This window comes from Podarcis pityusensis (assembly GCF_964106645.2).
Source record: "Podarcis pityusensis genome assembly, chromosome: 1".
NCBI lineage: Eukaryota > Metazoa > Chordata > Lepidosauria > Squamata > Lacertidae > Podarcis > Podarcis pityusensis.
The window spans coordinates 69,997,159-70,019,349 of NC_138028.1; the positions used below are offsets into that span (position 1 = coordinate 69,997,159).

A 22,191-nucleotide genomic window follows, 5' to 3' on the forward strand; every position below is an offset into this window, starting at 1 on the left:
GCTAGTGTTTATCCTTAAAATTATTAGTACACTTTATTGTTTCCCCATTACTGCTAGTACACATTTTCTGTTACTGGAGTCTCCTTGACAGCCATATTGCAGAAGTTTTTGTATATAAGGGAACTACATCAGTCTTCTTCCTATTATAGCACTTGGAAGACCAAGAACTCTGGGCAAAATCTGTCAAAGACATCTTCTGAACTCAAGCTAGGTCCTCTGTGCTGAATTCACACATGCATTGAGGAGTACAAGTAGTTGTTATGCAGGCCTGCCAGTCTACTCTATGTTTTGTTATAACTACAGCATCCTCAGCAACATCTCATGTCTGAAGGGAGCATGTAGAGTGGCGTCAGGAGAATTACTTTGACAAGAACAGCCTTCTCCACATGGACTACTAACCTCCCATCCACAGCACTATAGCTAATAGTCATGGATGAAGGTATTGGGCTGTGGAAGGCTTGTCTAAAACCAGGCATATGTGGAGGGATGCCTGTTCTACTCACCTGATGCTAAGCCAGTTGGATTAGCAAAGTGAAAACTTCTAAGGAGTTTGGTGTTCTTCCAGACTCCAGGGTGACTTCTCCTGAGCAGGTATCAGCTAGAAAATCTGCCAGATCTAGCTTTAGCTTTGGCTGGGCAACAGCTAGAATTCATTTTGTTTGCCTGCTTACTACACCTGGGGAGGGCTTCATCCTCTCTCCCTGCTGCTTGTGTTTCCTGTGCCCCACACTTTTAGTTCTTTGGCTGCTGCTTATGACTTAGCATCACAACAGGTAGACACATGAAGCATTTTAATGCAGTTATTTTTGGTGTCTTCTCTCTCCACACCTTGCCATCCCACTTTCCAAGAAAGAAAACTCACAGCTACTTATAATGGCTTGGTGACAAATACCAGCCCTGTATAGCATCGACTGGGTAGCTGCCTAGTGCGGATGCCTCTCTCTGTACTGTCTTTGTTTGGAAATAGGGAACATGTGAACAGCTCTTCTCTTTGTCTCTTCACAGCTGGTGAACAGAGTAGGACACATCACCCTGCTGTACATTCTTGACATTCGAAGAAATTTTTCCTCAGTACATTCCCTGCATCCTCCCCCTCCTCCATCTGTATTCATTCTCTACACATTTGAATCCCACACAGCCCTTGCAAAACATTAATATTATTATTATTATTATTATTGATGCAAGTCTTTTCCTTTGCCTGTTTTTCAGGTGTAAACAATTGGGCTCTTGCTTTTATTGATGTATATATATATTGATTCATTTATATGGAATGTTAGTTTCTCAAATTAACCACTTCATTTTCTTCCTAACAATGACAACAATTTTGTTTGTAAAGAGTTGTGGCATTTGCTAAAAGGATCCTTTCTCATCCTGGGCATGAAAGAGAATTGTATGGGACAATTACTAGCTTGGAGATTAAAGCAGTGTGGGAAATACAGTATTGGACTTTGGAGTTAAAGAAAAGAGTGGAAGTTAACAAAAAGTTCAAGAGCAAGCTGGAAAGGTATTTTTTCATGAGCCACAGAATAGGGGTAAGTGAAGCAATACTTTTTGTGATGAACCTGGGCCAGGTTTATGCTATAGAGTTAAACTTTTCTTAAAACACGCAACTTTGCATAATAGAACTGGAGTAAAAAGGGGAAAGCACTTCCTTGTACATGTCCATTGTTTAAGAGTTCTTTGAGAGAACAAAGTTAAGCTTTGAGCTGTTGTTTTTCTTTGGTGTCTGCTGAAAAGGTGATGTTGAGACAGAATCAGATGATTCAGTGTTGAAATCTATGTCTAGCCACAATACTGTTATAAAGTCGTTTTGCTATTTCAGCACTACCACTTTTAACTACCTGTGACTGTCCTTCAAGTTTATTGCAATCGCACAGTGAGTGATAGGGTTGTTGTTTTTTTTTACACTTTTATTCAGTAATTTTCATGCCTGCTAGGTTTTCAGATTCTCATTGTATATAACACTTTTAACAGATTTTATTAAGCCAAATGTAATGGTAAAGCCTAATGTTCAGAATCAGGATACTACATTATTAAGGTGCTTTCGTTTCTTTTGAGCCAATGTATATTTTTCTCTCCTTACCAGGAAAGAAATCACAAAATAACAATACTTGCAATGACAACAACAATAATTCAGAACTGATAGCCAGAAATAGTCTCTTTTGGTAAATAGAAACCATTTTAATACAATCTGTGGGTTTACTCCTTTCTATTGTGTTATCTAACTTTTAAAGTTGTGGCTGCAATTAAGTGAGTAATATGGGTTTTCTAGGACTTGTTTTATTGTTTTGGAAGGCTGTGTGCCTAGAGGTTGGGATCACACTCTCCTACCAAGTTGAACAAATAGGGCTTTGTTGGCTAGAAATCAATCTTTTTTCTGATGCTTACAGGACAAAGAATGGGATCTTGATTTACCTTTCTGAGAGTCTTGCACAAAATCCTTTTACCTCTTGATCATCTTAGTAATTGTGTTCACAAACCTAGGTAGATGTAGGTTTATCTCTATACAAAGGCTAGAGGAAATTGACTAGAATAAAAGGTTAACTGCTCCTTTATTTTTAATCTAGTCTAATATGTCTAATAAATGACCACAATCTGACTTGCTTCTGAGAAACAATGTTTAGGACTGTGCTGTCAGGACCGTCCCAGGCTGTCTCTATTTTGCTGTCTCAGTTACATGCCTTCAAATTCAGGTTCTACAATGGAAGTGGATTTGGTGTTCTTGTGCAACAAACCCTCTTTCTACACCCACCTCCACCTTGTTAATTCCTTTTGGTAGTGCATGTGTGTTTCTCATGCACAGGTGGTTCTCAAACGCATGTACTTGGTAAAACCTGCTTGCAAAATTTATTATTGTGTACACACTTCTGCTTATTGTGCACCCTGTGCACTCCCAACTGCTGGTTTTGGAAGGGTTGTACACAAAACATCCATATCTATCCTATATTTATCCTGTCATTTCTTAGGGAATACTATATTTTGATGCATTCTTCCCCAAATCAGCTTCGATCTAAACTGAGAATAATAATGACAAAGCTGCAATTTAAGCCAGCAATGTGTACACAGCCTGATAAAGCAAAACCATGGATCATTGTACACACTGGTGTTTTAAATTACCTACCTGCAGCTTTGAAGTGAAGAGGAAAAAGTAGAAAAAAATGTTGAACACACAGAAAAAAGAAAAAGCCCAGTGAACTGAAAGAAGGTTCTCGACAGTCCCTTAGGCGGTCCCCTTCACCAAGTCATTGCTTGCTTCTATTTCCGGTAAATACCAGGCTCAAGTAACAAGGAAATCCCCCTCATTAATGAGATCTAAAAACTAGATTATGGTATATGGCATAAGTCAGTTCACAAAAGAATTAAGGATATATATACAGAATATCATTGCTCATTTCTCCCCTAGCAAGCGAATGATTATATTTCTATTTTCTCAGTTCTCAACTCATTGGATTTTCTCAACTCATTGGATAAAGTCCCAAAGTATGAGTAGAATAGTACCTTTATAAGGACTAACTTTAACATCACTAAGTAACGAAGCTTATAAAATTGTAGGCAGCCATGTTACTCCATGAGGAAAAACCCTAAATTCACAGTAGATACCTGTATTAGGATAAGCTAAAACAAAGATGAGGAGCCTAGGACTGTTCAGTTGTTCCTGGACAGCAACTCCCATCAACCCTATTCACATGGCTCAGATCAGGGATGATGGGAGTTGGAGTTGAGCAGCAGCTGGATAATAACAGGTTCCCCATCCTGGAATTAAAACATCACAAAGTAAGTGACGTTTGGGTAAGTTGCTTTGGGTTGCCTTGGGCATGATAAAGTGACTGACAAATTTAATAAATAAATGATTAAATAATAAATGCATTTGTTTTTATAACATACACTCTGGCTTTTGATTCTCCTGCCACAAATATGAAATTATGATGACTTGGGAATTACTTTTGCATTTTGTGAGGCACGCGAGAAGCAAAATGAGAAATAAGAGGTTTCAAATATCTGTGTTAAATGCAGAAGACAAAAAAGATCTCTGATTGTAAATATTACTGTAAATATGACTTGGAGAGAAATATTCTTCCTGTTCAATGTGCCAGGAGGAAAAGTTCAATGTTACTAGTTAATACAAATTTAAAATGTTAGCTTGAGCAGAGTGGAAGGTTCGACTTTTACCTCAGCCGTGAACTCACTTGGTGGCCTTAGGCAAGACACTATCCTTCATACGAAGTACAGAGATAATACTGCCCTGCTTTACAGGATTGTTGTAAGGATTTCTGAGATTATGAATGTGAAGTGGACTGAACACTCAAAAGCATTAAGTATGTGCTAAGTTGTTGTCCTCCAGAGCTCTCTTCAACTGCCAACTCTACAAAATGGCCACTGGTTTCTTCCAATCATCCAGCTATGTCAGAGCAAAGAATGTAACAACTGATATTGATAGTACACAAAGGGTGTATAAATAGGGGAATGAGGACTAACCAGTCCATGCATATAGGAAGGAGTAATACCTAAAAGTGTACCATCAGTGTTATGTTATGCAGCCTACCTTGTGCCCCCTAAGCTGCCTTGCTGCCCTTAGGCACAGTCTCATCACCAGTCTTGCAGTCAGGTTCAGCTGCCAGTATGGTGGGCTTCTGTGCACCATCTTGTCTTTTGCTCCAGGCAGCAAAATGTCTTTGCCAGTGCTGTCCTTGGACCATGTATTGAAAAAAAAAGGGGGGATAAAAAGTCTTTATTCTAGTATAAAATGTGTGCACTTTCAGAAACCATTTTAGAAAAGTCTACTAAGTTGGGCCTATTCCAAACGTTTGGCCTTAGAAACAAGTGCTGAGTAAAATCTAAGTAGCCAGGTAGCTGATTAGTGTTTTTCTTCTTACTTCCAGGTGTCAATCAGTCTCTCCACCGCCTCTTCTATACCAACCAAGAAGCCCAACATATCCCCTCAGCGACAGTGAGGATTCCTGCCGCTCCAGTAGTTTGACCAAAGTTTCCGGCTCCAGGGTGCTCCTCAAGGACCGGACTAACTGTGGAGTTGCCTTGAGAAGCACCTCAAGTTCTCCCTCAGACACTGAATCTCCAAATCACCCCCTCAAAGCTGTCAGCATTGGCTGCTTGGACAAAAGGCTCTCTCTTTTCCAGACTGAAGACCATAAGGAGGCCTCCAAGGAGACTCAGGATGGAGAAGCTGTAGGCAGCCGCCAGCTTACACGGAGCACTCTCTCCTTGGGGTCTGCAGCGAACCTCCGGAACCTCTCCCTCAGCAGAGTCAGCGTCCATTCCCAAGCACTCGATATCAGGCAGAAGATATCAGAATGGGAATGTCGGAAAGAGCCTTCCCCTAGGATGAGTGTATGCTTGGACAAGAGGGATGTTGGGGACAGGTCAGGCAGTGAGACTTGCCCTAGTATGTTGCCTTCTCCCTGCAGCGAGAAGACTTTTGACTACAAAGGGTTCCGGAGGATGAGCAGAACGTTTTCTGAATGCTCCTACCCAGAAACAGAGGAGGAGGAGTTCCTGGACAGAGATTCCTGCCACAGGTTTGAAAAGAGGCCGAGCAGGAGCGAGTCGGCAAATGCTTTCTTCAAGGGGAACGCAAGAAAAGAGAGTTCTGCCGTGCTGAACAGAATACAGAAGATTGAGCAGGCTTTAAAAGAACAGCCAGGCAGGGGTCTTCCTCAGTTGCCCAGTAGCTGCTATAGTGTTGACAGAGGAAGAAAAAAGTCTGTGACTTCAGGTATTGTGGAGGACTTGAATGAGAACACAAATGATAGTAAAGCAGGGAGTGTTATTTGTGGGAGTAGTCCAGAGACACCCACTGAGACTGATAAAACTAGTAAAATGCCACAAGGACTCAATGCCACAGTTAGTCCTGTTGGTCCTAAGCTGCTTCCTGAGAACTTGGTGAACACAGCGGTAAACCCTGTGCCCAAGCCCAAACGCACCTTCGAGTATGAAGCTGACAAGAACCATAAAAGTAAACCAAGCAATGGCCTACCTCCTTCACCTCTGGCTGCTGTTCCTCCCCCTCTTCCGTCAACTCCTGCTCCCCCTGTCACCCGGAGGCAGAAAAAAGAGTCACGCTTCCACAAAAAATCCCAAAATAGGTAAAGATGGAAAGCTGTTTGTCATATATTCTCAAGATGCATCTCCTTTTAAGGTCACAAACTCAGCAGATAAGAATGAAAGACAGTCTTAATTAGGCTACAGCTTTTGTGTTGTAGAATCATTGCCTCTGGAACCTGCTAATCAGGGTTTTGCCATTTGCAGCAAAAAAAGGGATATGAATCTTCTAACAGATTCAGCTGCCAGACGAACTTTTATTTTACCAACAACCACCATGACTAAAAGGAAAAATACAAGTTGTAGTCTCCATCTGTGGAATTGGAGAGTTCTTAAATAAGGAGCAATTTTGAATGTACATTGTAGGAAGTGCTTTACTGCTTTTATTTTTCTTCACAGTGATCCCATGAAGTAGGCAAGGCCTAAGGCCTTCCAGTGTGTTTCATGGCTGAGGGGATTTGAACCTGGGTCTTCCACCTGCAAACCTAACAATGGTCCATTGCTGCTATTTACACATCATTTGTGTGATGGTGATGGTGATGGTGATGGTGATGGTGATGGTGATGGTGATGGTGATGATGATGATTATTTATACCCCACCCATCTGGCTAGGTTTCACCAGCCACTCTGGGTGGCTTACAGCATATATATGTAAATATAATGTTAGACTTTAAAATTAAGGCTAACCACTTTCCTCAATAGCCCTTGGTGTCTGTCTCCAGTGGATCAGCCATACTGGAATCAATTTATACTGACTGACTCTGGCCCAAATGTGCCTTTCTCTTGAGCAGAGAGGATACAAATTCTCTTGGTGTTATGTCTAGGCTGTATTTATTCTGCACTAAAAAAAATAGACAAAACAACAAACTGCAGTAATGTAACCCATGTTCTGCAATCTGTACAAATTACACAAATTAGCTTATTTTGAACAATTTGTTCTGCTTATCCTTATTCTAATAGAATTTTAGAGATGCCCTCTAGCTTCTGATAAGGACACCCAAGTTCTTATGAAGAAAACTACCGGTAACTGTATTTAGGATGCTAACACTATAGAGGCCCAGACCCTCAAAGTGCAGTAACTCCAGCAGCCATAAAACAAGCCCTCTCAGAGTGCTTCCTTGCATACCACAATAGGATGGAGATGGATCCTCTGCCAAATATTTAATCTCCATTTCCCAGCAGTGCTGTTACATATTATTCTTTGCCATAGTGTTATTCGCAAGGAAGGGCAATGAGCTATGTATCGTGCTAAAACACTTTAGACCATGATAGACATGAATGTGCATAAACTATTTTCAAAGCCATATGGATTGGAAACATGCTTTGTATTTTTTAGAAAGATGATTTGAGATTCTCAGGATGCTAAATTGTAAACTCATTGATGATCTCATTGCTTGCACAACAGAGCCACATGCAAGTGCTGTCTTGAAGCAATAATCTCTCATGGCCTTATATATGTTGCCCTTGCATAATGTCTCTTTGGTATAGAAAGGAAATGGACAGAAACTTAAATGTAATGTTCACTGCCACTGATGTGTGTTCCAACTGCTATGGCTGAGGAGTGCAAAAATGTTGAATGAAGCCTGGAATGATGAGCTGCAAGCAGGAACTTCCGAATAAATCACAGGATGTGGCCAGCAGCTAACAAGTGCCCAGAGGAGAAAGGCAGGATTCTCAGGACTTTGGAGAGGTCCAAGGAAACCACAGCTGTTAAGTCAGGAATGGGGAACTTGTGGCCCTTCAGATATTGTTGGACTACAGCTCTGATCGTTGGCCATGCTGGCTGGGGCTGATAGAAATTGGGAGTCCAACAACATCTGGTTTCTCATCCCTGCCTTAAGTTAAGCGCTATCTGTATGTATGTATGTATGTATGTATGTATTTTTGTCAATGTATGTTCAGTTCATGGGCTAGCACAAAATATGCAAAACAAGAATGAAAATGTCGTATAATAATAATAATAATAATAATAATAATAATAATAATTTATTATTTATACCCCGCCCACCTGACTGGGTTTCCCCAGCCACTCTGAGCGGCTTCCAACAAAATATTAAAATACAATAGTCCGTCAAACATTAAAAGCTTCCCTAAACAGGGCTGCCTTCAGATGTCTTCTAAAAATCTGGTAGTTGTTTTTCTCTTTGACATCTGGTGGGAGGGCGTTCCATAGGGCGGGTGCTGAATCAGTGTTCAAAATCTCATCATGTTGGCTGAAAACCTCAAAAAACTTGTCTTTAATGTTTAACTACCACCACCTTGGGGTTATGGCAAAATCAAAATCTGACAAATCACATGGTTGGTACTTCACAGGTCTGATACATAGGTAATTCAGTATTTTGTGTATTTTCTAAGTGCGGCAAGATAATGTGGATGTATGTTTTAGATTTGATACGAAGCTAGCTTTAATCAACAGTCCAGTCACCAATTTATTCTTTATGTTTAACCAAAGAATCTCATCATAGACTCAGACGCGGTGTGTGTGTGGGACGGGGGAGACTCAGGGAGGAAGAGTATACGGCTGTCTTCTTCTGATACATTAACCCTTGCTAGCATTACGGGTGGCATTCAGCTAAGCTTTACTCAGAACAGGTCAATTGAAATTAATGAACAAGGACTTAGTTAGGTCCATTAATTGTGGTGGGTCTGCCTGAGTAAAACTTAGTTGAATGCCACCCAATATCTGCACTGAGCTTTAAAGCACTGTTAATTAGGCAATCAGAAAATTATCCTTTTACATTTTCTCCACTCTAGAAAATCCTTTGAGTTTGAAGATGCTTCAAGCCTCCAGTCCTTGTACCCTCCATCCCCAAGTGAGAATGGAACTGAAAGCCAGCACAAGTTTGGATCTAAGAGCACTTTAGAAGAGAATGCCTACGAAGACATTGTAGGTAAGGACCTGTTGCGGCACACAGAATAGCTGCTTGATGTTGAGCAATTGTGGTCAGGCAGTGACTTGTTGAATATGTGTCCTGTTGTACAACAGCAAGAAGCCTTTAAGTGAAGGGTAAATGGGCTGAAACATCAGAGCAAGCATATTATACGCAGACTGTAGGCAGGAGGTCTTGATTCCTTTAAACCTCACTGAGCAGTCTTATTGGAAACAGATTACTTGGTTAGCCATCACCATGTTTTTCATGGCGTAAATCATTGTTTGTGAAGACTTTCCTGGGAACCCGCTGTGGGCTTAGAGAATATAGAAGGAAAAATAGATGCAGAGCTTGCAGAACTATTAAACAGCAGGGTGGTTCCTGTAGGAGGTGGCTTTTGGCCTATGTTTAGAGGATGTCTGTGTAAACTCATCTGCAGCAGCTACCTTCCTCAGCACTCATCTCTTTTCTCTGCCAGCTATATTGTTTTTTGGTGACTAAAAGTTCATCCCCGCTGTCCACTTCTAACACCTAAAGAGAACAGCAGATTAATATTGCCAACAAAAGAAAATGTCTAACACTTCCATATCTATCTATCTATCTGTCTGTCTGTCTGTCTGTCTGTCTGTCTATCTGTCTATCTATCATCTATCTATCTATCTATCTATCTATCTATCTATCTATCTATCATCTATCCATCCAGAGGTGCCAGCTTGCAAGGGCAGTTGAAGATGCCAACGTCATGTGTGTGATGTCATGCAAGCAATGTCAGGAGGTTGGGACAAACACGGCAGCCGCATGGCTTCAATGGCAGGCGACTCCTCCTTTGTTCCTCCTGGTGCTGCCACGGGTGGGAGGCTGCTTTGGCCCTCCTTCCCCTCCGCTGTAGGAGGAGGAGGAGACGGCCACTGGAGCTGCAATGTGCTTTGCAGACATTGGGGGGTGGCCTCTACCCCCAAAATATATGGGGGTCCCCAAAGGGCTCAGCCCCAGGAGCTCATACCCCTCTATCTATCTATCTATCTATCTATGCACACAAACACTCTTAAGTTTAATATTCTGTATGTGTATACCTATCCTTATTAGTATAAATCATATGAAATATAAGCTAAGAGTGAAGTTTTTAAGAGGATATATAAATGGAAACTGGTGCTTTTAAAATACTGATTCATTGGCATTGGCAGTAACACCTTTCTTTATCTTCCATGCCTTTTTTCCCTTTATGATTTCGTGACTTTTCTGAAGCAGCAGTTCCCAAATGCACAAATTTGGGGAATGGCTTTATCTCAGTGGTACAGCACATGTTTTTGCATGCACAAGGTTCTGGGTTAAATTCCTGACATCTCTAGGCAGGGCTGGGAAAGACTCTGCTCTGAAACCTTGGAGAGCCACTGCCAGTCAGTGTCAACAATACTAGGCTTGATGGACCAATGGTCTGAACTCATATCAGGAAGTTTCCTATTATCCCAAAACACTGAGTTGAAGCCTCAATTATAAAGAACCATTTATCATTTATAAGTGATATACAGTCGTACCTTGGATCTCAAACGCCATGGTTCCTGAACAAATCGGCTCCTGAACGATCGAAACCTGGAAGTGAGTGTTCTGGTTTTCAAATGATTTTCGGAAGCTGAATGTCTGGCACAGCTTCCACAGCTTCCACTTGGCTGCAGGAGCTTCCTGCAGCCAATCAGAAGCCACACTTTGGTTTCCGAACCTTTTGGAAGTCGAACAGACTTCTGGAACGGATTCCGTTCGACTTTCAAGGTACAACTGTATAACTAGAAGTTCTAGACAGAAAGAACTGTTTGAGTGTTATTTGAGCATTAGTTTTCAGATTGCTAGCGTATTTTATCTTGGCTTGCCATGCCACTCTAAGATGTTTCTAATATAATTGGCTTAAATAGCCAGCTGAGTTACTATATGTAAAAAGTTCCCCTCCCCCAGTTATCAAGACGTGTGCAAGAGTTGCGGAGGCTCTTATTTTTAGGTGATTTCCTATGTCTTCTTTTACTTATTTATAAGATTTCTCACCCACCCTTTACTGCAAGATCAAAGAAGGACAAGTAAATGGAATATGCTGCAAGTCTGCCTTCGTTTTAAATGTTACGAATTTAGAATATAAAACTCTGAAAACTTTTCAATCTATCTTATCACAAGCTGTCTAGAGGGTTGCAGGTGGAATGGTGAGACATGATATTTGTGTGTGTGTGTGTGTGTGTGTGTTTTAGTGTGCTGTGAAGCCTACGGATAGACTTGGGCAGGTCAGTATCTCACACATAGTTGAGAGAAAACGGACAGAAGAGTTATGCTGAATTGGGTAGAGGGTACATTTTAGCCAGCATCCTATTCTCAGCAGTGGCCAAACAACACTTCTGGGGAAGCCAACAACCCCAGCTCCTTGGAGGAAGAGTTGGAGTCCAAAATTACAGATAAATAAATCCACTTTGAATCACTATGTGACTACCAACAGAGCATGAAAGTGCCTGCCACTTTTTTCCACACTGCCATTGATCACAGTAATTTGGGTGCATGCCTGTTCACAGCATTGTGATTCTTCAAACTGGATTGACAAAGTTTTATTTCTCTTTATTCCAACTTCAAAACCTCTCTTCAGTGTACCAGTCTTTTACTCAGAATTTCTGCATGTAAGTGGAGATTCCACCCCTACTTTAGCAACCGTCTTACACACAGTGTGAACAATAATCCTTGATCTTTTTCCTAACAAACAAACAAAAAATGACAGTACCATTTGCCAAAATGCTAATAATGATGAATTGACTTATAATGGAATCACTCCCTTTAGTTTTGACTGTGTGACTGTCATTCTTTATGTAGCCAAAACAGCAACAGCAGCATGCAACAGGGAGAAATGATGATTTCTCCCTGTTGTGTGCTGCTGTTGCTGATGATACAGAGTTTGTAGAAGTACACAAATATTTAGAAAACAAATTCTAAGGCTGTGAACCTCAGTAACAGTTGAATACAAACTGAGCATGTTCAATGGCCACAGAATGCTGCAATCCTGAACAGCAGCACTCCACAGCAGCATTTTATTGCAGCTCCCACTTCTATTTAGTGATAAAACTAGGATCCATGGTAATACATTCATCTTCAATACTGGTATCCTTCCCATTCATGCAAACTTGAAGCCCAAAAAGTTATATCCTAGTATATTTCTTTGAGAGGAATGTGTTTAATTAAAATTCCTTCTTTTTCCTCAGAGGTCTATTAATACTAGGTCTGTAATTAGAAACTCAATGATTTCTTGTTGATATATAACTTATGAAACCACTGAGTCCCATTAAACACACAGTGCATGCACATATATCAGATTGTTCTTCTCGCAGGTATGGAGTTTAAGACTGGGTTTATTATAGCTCTGTGCATTGGTGCACAGATGTCTTATTCCTTTTTTTAAAAAAGTAGCAATATATTGTGACTAACTCAGATATGAGAATTGTTCTACTTTGCTTTATTACAGTATTTAAGGACTGGTTATCTTTTCAGATTATATGGCTGTAGCTAGTTAGAATTAATATTACGACAGCACCCCTACTGTGGCATGGGAGTGTTGTTTGACTGCGTTTTGAAATTACTTTCCACAGAAATATGCAAGGTGACTTACAGTTGTGAAATAAAGTCAATCAAAATTCATTATAAATGTAGAAACTTTTAAAATAGTACAAAGCATTAAGAAGATCAAAGTGGCAGACTTACAGTTTAAAAGCACCACATACAGTGGTACCTTGGGATACAAACTTAATTCGTTCTGGAGGTTCTTAACCAGAAACTGTTCTTAACCTAAGGTACCACTTTAGCTTATGGGGCCTTCCGCTGCCACTGTGCCACCGGAGCACAATTTCTGTCCTCATCCTGAGGCAAAGTTCTTAACCTGAGGTACTACTTCCAGGTTAGCGGAGTCTGTAACCCAAAGTGTTCGTAACCTGAGGTACCACTGTAATGGCATGTGTTGTTTTACAAAGGAAAAACTTTTTGAAATGTTTTCACCTGCCTCTGAAAGAGGGACAGTGAAGGGATCAAAATGTCGAAGGAGCTGGTGTGGTGATACATTCTGAGGCTCTGCTCTGCATAGCGTTTGTTCTAACTGTAAGAGAATTGTCAAACGTGCTAAAACGCTAGCTGCCCTTTATTTTGCTGTCAGACTTTTTTTCTACTGTTATAGTAGCTGATCCTGTGCCTCATTTCCTCTCAGATCGGGGTACCCACGGCCTTGATAACTCGCATTATAGCTGGTGAATGTCTTTGATGAGGTGTTAGCTTGACATTTGCCTGACTCTGACCCACACTTTAGCACTGGAATGGTTTGGCATAATTGTGTCAGCATGCTCTGTCTCAGCCTCCTGAGTTCTTCAGGGAGTCCTATGAATACAGCTATGACAGAGTTCAGAGAACTGGAGAATTGTAGAGTTGGAAGGGACCAAACCCCCTGCAATGCAGGAATTAGTTGAAGGTTTTCTTTCTCTTTATTCCCCCTTTGCTCATCGTCCACTCCTACAGCACTTTGTGGCTCCTTTAGATGTGTTTGCCTGGTTCTTGCTGTATGAGTATTTAGTACTACCCTATTACTATATTTGAAAATAATGCTGTGTGACTAAGGCACATAATCTTGTCAGCTACTATCCACACCTTCATTGTTACTGCCAGCGGCAGAGCTAGCCGCTCAGGCACCCGGAGCAGTGCTGTGCACCGGGGGGTGGGGCAGGCGATCCGCCCAGGAGGTGGGGCAATCCGCACAGTGGCGATTGCGCCCAACCGGAGGGTGTGATCCGGCATGGCGGCATGGCTGGGGGGTGCAATCTGGCAGAGCAGCGATCGCACCCTGCTGGGGGGTGTGATCCAGTGCTGCGGCCTGGCCGGGGAGTGGCCACGATCATGCCAGGCCAGGATTTTGTCACCCCCCCTCAGGGATGACACCCGGGGCGGACTGCCCCCACTGCCCCACCTTCCTACGCCCCTGGTTACTGCCATTCTTGTTGTAGATGCTGTTGCTTGTTGCCAGCTTTTCTTTCTCATGCCAGGCCTGGACATGTTCATTGACAGTGCTATATCCGGAACAAAAATTCATTAAAATTGAGTCTGGGTATTCCAGACCTTTCTGAAATAAATGGCACCTAACTCTCTTATAAATTAATTAGTTAGTTAGAGGTACTAAGGTATTTCTTATTCATAATGGCATTGCAAGGCATTAAATGCAAATGGTATCTGCGTGCTATACATGTGTCTGGTCATTCAAGCATTTTGGAGAAGAGTCCTAGATATCATTATTAATATTTTATCTGTCAGTGTGATTCTTGCTGCCACATGGCTTCTTTTCAACTGCATAGAAAATTTTAACTACAAAACACAAATGTGAGAAGTTGTGTGAATCTTATCACAGAGGCGAGAGCTGAAGCTGCTAACAAGTGGAAATAAGCTATGGTGCAAGGTAAAAAAATTGTATATTGTTAAGGTCACACAGGAGGGTACAGCTGGAGAAGTTTGCAAAGGAGTACAGAAAATGAGAAATCTTATTCTAATTAGAATACATACTGTTTTATTTTAATATAACCAAAACATGCCAGCCGAGTTACTATTTATTAGGGTAAGGATGGAATTTAATATTGTCCTACTTCATATCTCGCCAGTAAAGTGAGATGAGCGCCGCAACTCCAGAGTCGTCCACGACTGGACTTAACAGTCAGGGGTCCCTTTACCTTTACCTTTACTTCATTCTAAGACAATAATTTTGTAAGTCTCCACTGATCCCCCCCCATCTGATATTTACAATTTTCTCTTTGGGTTCAAAATATTTTCCAATAGTCAAAAACTGGGCTTGGATATCTTAGTAAAATATAAAAGGTAAAGGTAAAAGGTAAAGGACCCTGGACGGTTAAGTCCAGTCAAAAGTGACTATGGGGTTAAGGCGCTCATCTCGCTTTCAGGCCGAGGGAGCCGGCATTTGTCCACAGACAGTTTTCCGTGTCATGTGGCCAGCATGACTAAACTGCTTCTGGTGCAACGGGACATGGTGACGAAAATCAATGTACACAGAAACGCCGCTTACCTTCCCGCCACACCAGTACCTATTTATCTACTTGCACTGGCATGCTTTCGAACTGCTTGGTTTGGTTGGCAGAAGCTGGAACAGAGCAGCGGGAGCTCACCCCATTGTGGGGATTCAAACTGCCAACCTTCTGATTGACAAGCCCAAGAGGCTCAGTGTTTTAGACCACGTAGTAATAGGGACTCTGTGTAGTTGCTTGTGGGAGGGCAGAATTCATCATGCGAAAGGCTGGGCTGGATGAATCCCAAGCTGGAATTAAGATTGCCGGAAGAAATATCAACAACCTCAGATATGTAAATGACACAACCTTGATGGCAGAAAGTGAGGAGGAATTAAAGAACCTTTTAATGAGGATGAAAGAGGAGAGTGCAAAATATGGTCTGAAGCTCAACATCAAAAAAACGTAGATCATGGCCACGGGTCCCATCACCTCCTGGCAAATAGAAGGGGAAGAAATGGAGGCAGTGAGAGATTTTACTTTCTTGGGCTCCATGATCACTGCAGATGGTGACAGCAGTCACGAAATTAAGACTCCTGCTTCTTGGGAGAAAAGCAATGACAAACCTAGACAGCATCTTAAAAACAGAGACATCACCTTGCCAACAAAGGTCCGTATAGTAAAAGCTATGGTTTTCCCAGTAGTGATGTATGGAAGTGAGAGCTGGACCATAAAGAAGGCTGATCGCCGAAGAATTGATGCTTTTGAATTATGGTGCTGGAAGAGACTCTTGAGAGTCCCATGGACTGCAAGAAGACCAAAGCTATCCATTCTGAAGGAAATCAACCCTGAGTGCTCACTGGAAGGACAGATCGTGAAGCTGAGGCTCCAATACCTTGGCCACCTCTTGAGAAGATAAAACTCCCTGGAAAAGACCCTGATGTTGGGAAAGATTGAGGGTACAAGGAGAAGGGGATGACAGAGGACGAGATGGTTAGACGGTGTTCTTGAAGCTACCAGCATAAGTTTGACCAAACTGCAGGAGGCAGTGGAAGACAGGAGTGCCTGGCGTGCTCTGGTCCATGGGGTCATGAAGAGTTGGACACGACTAAATGACTAAACAACAACAACAACAATTGGTTTTACTCCACTCAAATTTTCATATGCTTAAGCTATAGTCCTGAATGCACTTTGCACACATTTCCAGGATAATATGTCCTCCCTCGCCATAATTTACCATTAGATAATTCCACTGAAATCATGGAAATGATTGAAAGTAAAAATAGGAAAGAAGTTGTTGTTGGATTCAGTCTCTTTTGTTTACATCACTAAGCAGAACACATTAGACTAAACAACATTGCTAGTGGGGATTTTTAAAAAGATTGTCTTACTGTAAAGTCACACAGGAATTGTAAGGGTCTGATCTGGATCCAAAAATCCCTACTAGAGGCTACAGGTGTTTCCTTTTGGGCTTCTTAGTCCACCTTAGCAATAGAAGCTCACTGTAGTCTAGTGCTAGAGGCAGACTTGACATCATACAACCCTTCCCAAACTCTCCTCCACTTTCACTTTTTTTGTTTTATATTTGGCCCCATAGTACATACTAGAGTCAGTCACAAATGCTTGAGCAGAGTCCAGACTTTTTCAAAGCTAATGGATGTCCAGAAAAATGATTTTGGTTTGGATCCATTCCTCTCTTTTTTTAAAAACCTGTTTTTGTTAGATGCTCAGTAGTAATTTATGAGGTTAACTAGAGGTTTTCTCTGGAGTCTGAGAAGAGCTCGAATTATATACTAAATTAATTGAGAACTTCTTATTGTTTTAAGATTAGCTTGAAATAAAAGGTGATAGCTGCATATGATGATTTTCTGGAAACTCAGCAAGTGAACAGAATAAACGAGCGGCATTAAAAACCCACCATCATTCAACTGATGTCTGAAAGCGAGTTTGAAAGAAGAAGAAATAATGCTTCCTTCTACCTCAGTAGTATTGCTTTACTGACATTCTAATTTGTGCAGATTCAATCAATTGATTAATAAACTAAAACTCATACAATTAATCAATTAAAATTTATTTAATAGGGTGACAGCTCTATACGCAGTACAAGTAAAGCTTTCCTAAATGACTCTTCTGGAAGTTACTTGACCCAACCATGGTATTCAATTCTTATGAATGCCATCTTGAAAACTACTCAATAACAATAAAGCAGACCTTCATTGACCTATCATAATTTTGCCACATTTTAAAAATAAGTCCTATATTATTATGAATATGGGCTGAAAGTATTTTACTTTCATATTTTTAAATCCTTGATTATCATGATTGAATTTTCAAAGTTTTGACCATGGATATGCATCTGCAAATACTGAATTATTCTAGAGAAAAATGCTAAAACCCATTGTTTGTAGGCCAGTTCACACAGCACATCCATGTTCAGGGAATATATGTATTGGGAGCAGGTGAGACCATGTCTGCTTGCCCTGCCCCTGACTTCCTTGTGGGGTGGTAACAGATGACTGAGTTTGTCCTTAGAATATAGGAAGTTCCCTTATACTGAGTCAGACTATTGATCCATCCAGCTCTTTGTGGTTTCTACTGCTTGGCAGCAGCTGCCCACAGTTTCAGGGAGGAGCCTTTTCTTGCCCCCTCCAGACATGCAGTGAACTAAACCTGGGTGCATGCAAAGCAAGTGGTTTTCTACTAACCTATGGCCATTCCCAAGGCAGCTCCTGTGGCCTTGAGACCGGCAGGACTTTGAGCCTGCAGTCTTCTTATACAGAGTTATTTGTTGTATCCTTGGCACCACTGGCCCTGTAACGTGTCATTCTGGGAATTCTCAATGGTATCTTAAATCAATTATGCTCTTGGAAACATGCTTTATTAATATTTAGGCCCAATTTTCATGTATGTCAGTGTTCATCTGAGCAGAAGTATACACATACATGGAACACTCTTTAAAATACAAAGTTCTCCGGAAATCTGTAACCTGTCTTTCAAGGTGACGCAGGCTCTTCTCTGTCCCTAAGACTGCAATCTCTTGAACCTAGGGAACTGAAAGTCGCCACCGTTGTCTGCTCACTAGCTTCAACAATGATTCATCTTCCCTGTTTCCAGTCTGCTTGCCAGTGTCAGTCCCAAATCAGCCAGGATTGTGGTTTTGAAGGAGCAGCAGATTGTTCAAGCCTGTCTGCAAGCTCACACCTGCTTTGAGAATCGCTATTTGTGTTGCCTAGAAAATGCCTCTAAAGACAGATATTTTTTTTAGTTGCAAATCTGTTCTCTTAGTTATAGACTAACGGGCAGAAATGCTTTATGTGCTACATGAAATTCCCTTTGATAAATCCCTGCTTTCAGAGTGCAAAGGAAACATGCTACTCCAGATAATTATTTGAGGAATTCAGTTTTTCTTTTTCTTGGTGCCATTTTTCATTCTTGCCTCACTTCATTGTTGGCTCACTTAGCTTTGCCTAGACTTGGCTTCCCATCTGCCACGCTTGACAGCCAGTGTGGCAAGACATTCCTTGGAGCTGCACATTGAAGGAGTGCAACCATCACAAACAACTCATCAGGGCTTCAACTCCCCAGCACATTATTCTTTATTTCCCCCAAAGTGTGTTGATTATTTTACCATGGCTTTCATTTGCTCTTACTTTGGACAAAATGTTGCACCACGTTGCCAACAAAACTATTCTGCAGATAAATGCACTGGAAGCGGTAGATTCAGGAATCTAGGAAAGCAAAATAATAATAATATTTTTTTAAAGACAGTTGACCTCCATTAAGGACCTGTGGTTAGAATTCTCATATTGCAAAATGCTGGATTTAAGAGATGTGGTCTTAAGCTGAAGTAAAGTCTGTTCTTTTCCTTCAACACCTGTGGGAGAGTGATTCAAGCCTTGAGACTTCATTACTTGAAAGATAGCCTCTTCTCATCTGTCCCTACCCAGGCCATGAGGCCATTAGTTGAGGCCCTCTTCCAAGTGCTCCCACAGTCTGAGCAGCAGGGAATGGCCATGAAGGAGAGGACATTTTTGATGGCATCTCTCCAGTTGTGGAATGCCCTCCCTGGAGAGGCTCACCTGGTGCCACCTTTAATATCCTTTTGGCACCCTTCTTTCCCCAGGCCTTTGTAAATGGCTCCAAAGCTTTCGCAATGATCTCATGATATGGTTTAGCCCTGTTAAGATGATTTTCTAGCTCTCCTCATTTTGATTTTATGATTATGACTGAATTTCTTTTAATCTCTGCTATGTTGTTTGTGGTGGTTTCATAGTGTGCTGTTATGTGGCTTTTTCTGCAGGGGACTTCTGTGTTTCTAACTTTTTTGTAACCCATTCGTTATGGGGAAGATAAATAAATGCAATAGATAAATAATATGATGAAATGATTCGCCATAGAAAGGGAGGCTCATTTAATTATATTAAAGAATGGATCTTGAATGTTAACTCAAAAAATCTCTACAACAGTTTTCAGTGTCTATGAAATGTCTGCTTGGCATCAATATAGCAGAATGGGTTTTACCTTTCCAACAGTTTAGAATTTTATATTCTCATGTTATTTATTTATATACTGTTCCTAAGTCTTCAGGTGTCAAAGTTATAGCTTTTAATGCTTGCACCCACAGCACTGAACTGTTAAACCAATCTCCAGTCTTTACTGCATTTAACCCCTTTCCCCCTTGCTGTGTTCCGAGAAGAATCTGCCATCTTAAGCTGCTATTTGCTTTAGGAGAAAATGTTGTATTGGTGCCATTTCACCAAAGCATATAACAGTTTCAGATGAGGGATTTCCTGTAGCGCCTTAGTGTGGGTTAAACCACAAAGCCTAGGACTTGCCAATCAGAAGGTCGGCGGTTCGAATCCCCGCGACAGGGTGAGCTCCTGTTGCTTGGTCCCTGCTCCTGCCAACCTAGCAGTTCGAAAGCATGTCAAAGTGCAAGTAGATAAATAGGTACCACTCCGGTGGGAAGGTAAATGGCATTTCCGTGCGCTACTCTGGTTCACCAGAAGCAGCTTAGTCATGCTGGCCACATGACCCGGAAGCTGTACGCCAGCTCCCTCGGCCAATAAAGCGAGATGAGCGCCACAACCCCAGAGTCGGCCACGACTGGACCTAATGGTCAGGGGTCCCTTTACTTTTACCAGTCAAGGAGAGGGTTACATTTCCTTCCTTCTATTTCCAGCTGATGCTGTTTTAAAAACCTGCTTGTTAAATGCAAATCACAGCTAATGTCCTGAGCTGACTTCAGTCTCCTGACTTTGTGTCAGTTAGAGTAACTGACCTCTGCCGATATTTCCAAATTCCTTTGATCTCCTTCAAGTTACTATTTTTTTTGCACTTGTTACGTTTTGAATTTCTCATTTTTCAGAATGATTGTGAAACACTAGCTCGTTGTCCTTATTTTTTCTCTGGGCAGTCTCTTCAAGGTACCACCGTAGAATTTATGGCTTCATATTTATACTCCAAAAAGACTGAAATTCCATTAAAATTTATTTGCTGAAAATAGCCAAATAAGTTTCTAAATTATTCTTCATCTGAGCTGGGAGGTATCTTGACTCCAGGGTTTGTGAGTTCCAGTGCATTCTATAGATTTGCATTCCATACTACTGAGATAATGATCAAGGACTGCCAATTGAACCATTTTCTATTGCAGCAGCTGCTCAAGGTTTGTCATTAAAACAATCCAAAAATTTTGGTTTGTGTGCAGTGTCCTTTAAGGCACTACTTACACTTTAGATAGTGAAAGTAGCATACCTTAATTAAAAAATAATAATATCTGTAGGTTAGTTTATTCTAAATGAATAAACACTGAGGAAGATCTATAATTATTTCATTTCTCTGCCACTGGCCAGAATTTTTCATTTAAGTTCCATTCTTTATCCCTCTCTGTTAATTTATCAGTCTGGCTAGACTTGCACACAAAGGCACTGCACCTTTCTTTCTCTTGTATTAATTCACACCTGCACACACGAGTCAGTATGTCCTCCAGATGTTATTGGACTGCAGCTTCCATCATACCTGACCGTTGGACATGCCAGCTGTGGCTGATGGGAGTTGGAGTCCCTCAACATGCGGAGGGCACCAAATTGGCTACTGGGTGGGGTGGGGAATCATCCAGTTACACCAATAGACAGTCGATTCAGGACAGGCAAAAGGAAGAACTTCCCCACGCAACACTTACTTGGAATTTCCTGCCACAAAAGGTAGTTTTGGCCACTAACTTAGATGACTTTAGAAAATGATTAGCAGGGGCAGCCTGTCCTGCTTTGCTGGCGGAGGTGAAGCTGGAAGGCGCCTCTGCTCCTCCCCTGCACATGGCTGCAATGCTTTCTTCCAAGATATTGCCAGAAGAAGCCGCTGCAGCAGGACCCAGTTGGCTGCAGGGGTAGGCATGGCGCCCCCGCAGCTGTCTGCCACCCAAGGTGGCTGCTTCAGCCCACCTCATGGGCGGGTTGTCCATCATGATTAGACAAATTAATGGAGGGGGGTTGGTTTAAAAAATTGACATGATAGCTAAGTGACATAGTGAAAGCAACAGAGGCAGGTGGTTGCCATCAGGCCCTTATTTGTGAACTGCTGGAAACATTTAGCTGGCTGCTGTTGGGAACAGGATTGTGGACCCTTGATTTGGCCTAGAAAGACTTCTGTGTTCATATAGTTGCTGGTACCAACACATCTCCTGTATAGTTGAGCTGGAGGAATTATTTAAACCAGGGCTGTCCATCACCTGGCGTGAGAAGAAGAGAAGAGAAGAGTTTGGATTTGATATCTTGCTTTTTCATTACCCAAAGGAGTCTCAAAGCGGCTAACATTCTCCTTTCCCTTCCTCCCCCACAACAAACACTCTGTGAGGTGAGTGGGGCTGAGAGACTTCAGAGAAGTGTGACTAGCCCAAGGTCACACTAGCAGCTGCATGTGGAGGAGCAGAGACGTGAACCCAGTTCACCAGATTACGAGACTACCGCTCTTAACCACTACACCACACTGGCTCTCAATGAAGCCCTCAATGCCTTTTTGGTGGTCCTCAGCAGCAGCATTTGACTCCCACCCCCACAGCCCTCGCACTGCCTTTCCAAAGCTGGGTAAGCAAGGCGCTGGCTTTGGGCAGGAGGAGTGAGAGCTCTGACAGGGTCCTAGAGTCCTCCATTCTCCTTCCCAAAGCCCAGTTAATGGGTAGGCAAACTAAGACCCGGGGGCCGGATCTGGCCCAATTGCGGACGGTCCGGGAATCAGCATGTTTTTACATGAGTAGAATGTGT

General features: G+C 41.8%; 1 protein-coding gene across 8 annotated transcripts in view; it reads left to right on the top strand.

Moving 5' to 3' along the window:
• DENND2B (DENN domain containing 2B) overlaps positions 1–22,191 on the top strand; it is a 143,114-nt gene that overhangs the window by 77,235 nt on the left and 43,688 nt on the right. For 4 of the 8 annotated variants that reach the window (XM_080975972.1, XM_080975974.1, XM_080975971.1 and 1 more), the window contains 2 exons: positions 4,881–6,101; positions 8,812–8,948. In XM_080975972.1, coding sequence (XP_080832098.1) covers positions 4,881–6,101; positions 8,812–8,948 — 1,358 coding nt within the window. Of the gene's footprint in view, positions 1–4,880; positions 6,102–8,811; positions 8,949–21,362; positions 21,384–21,575; positions 21,597–22,191 lie in introns of those variants that run through there. The other 4 variants (XM_080975975.1, XM_080975976.1, XM_080975978.1 and 1 more) reach the window with 3 other exon arrangements.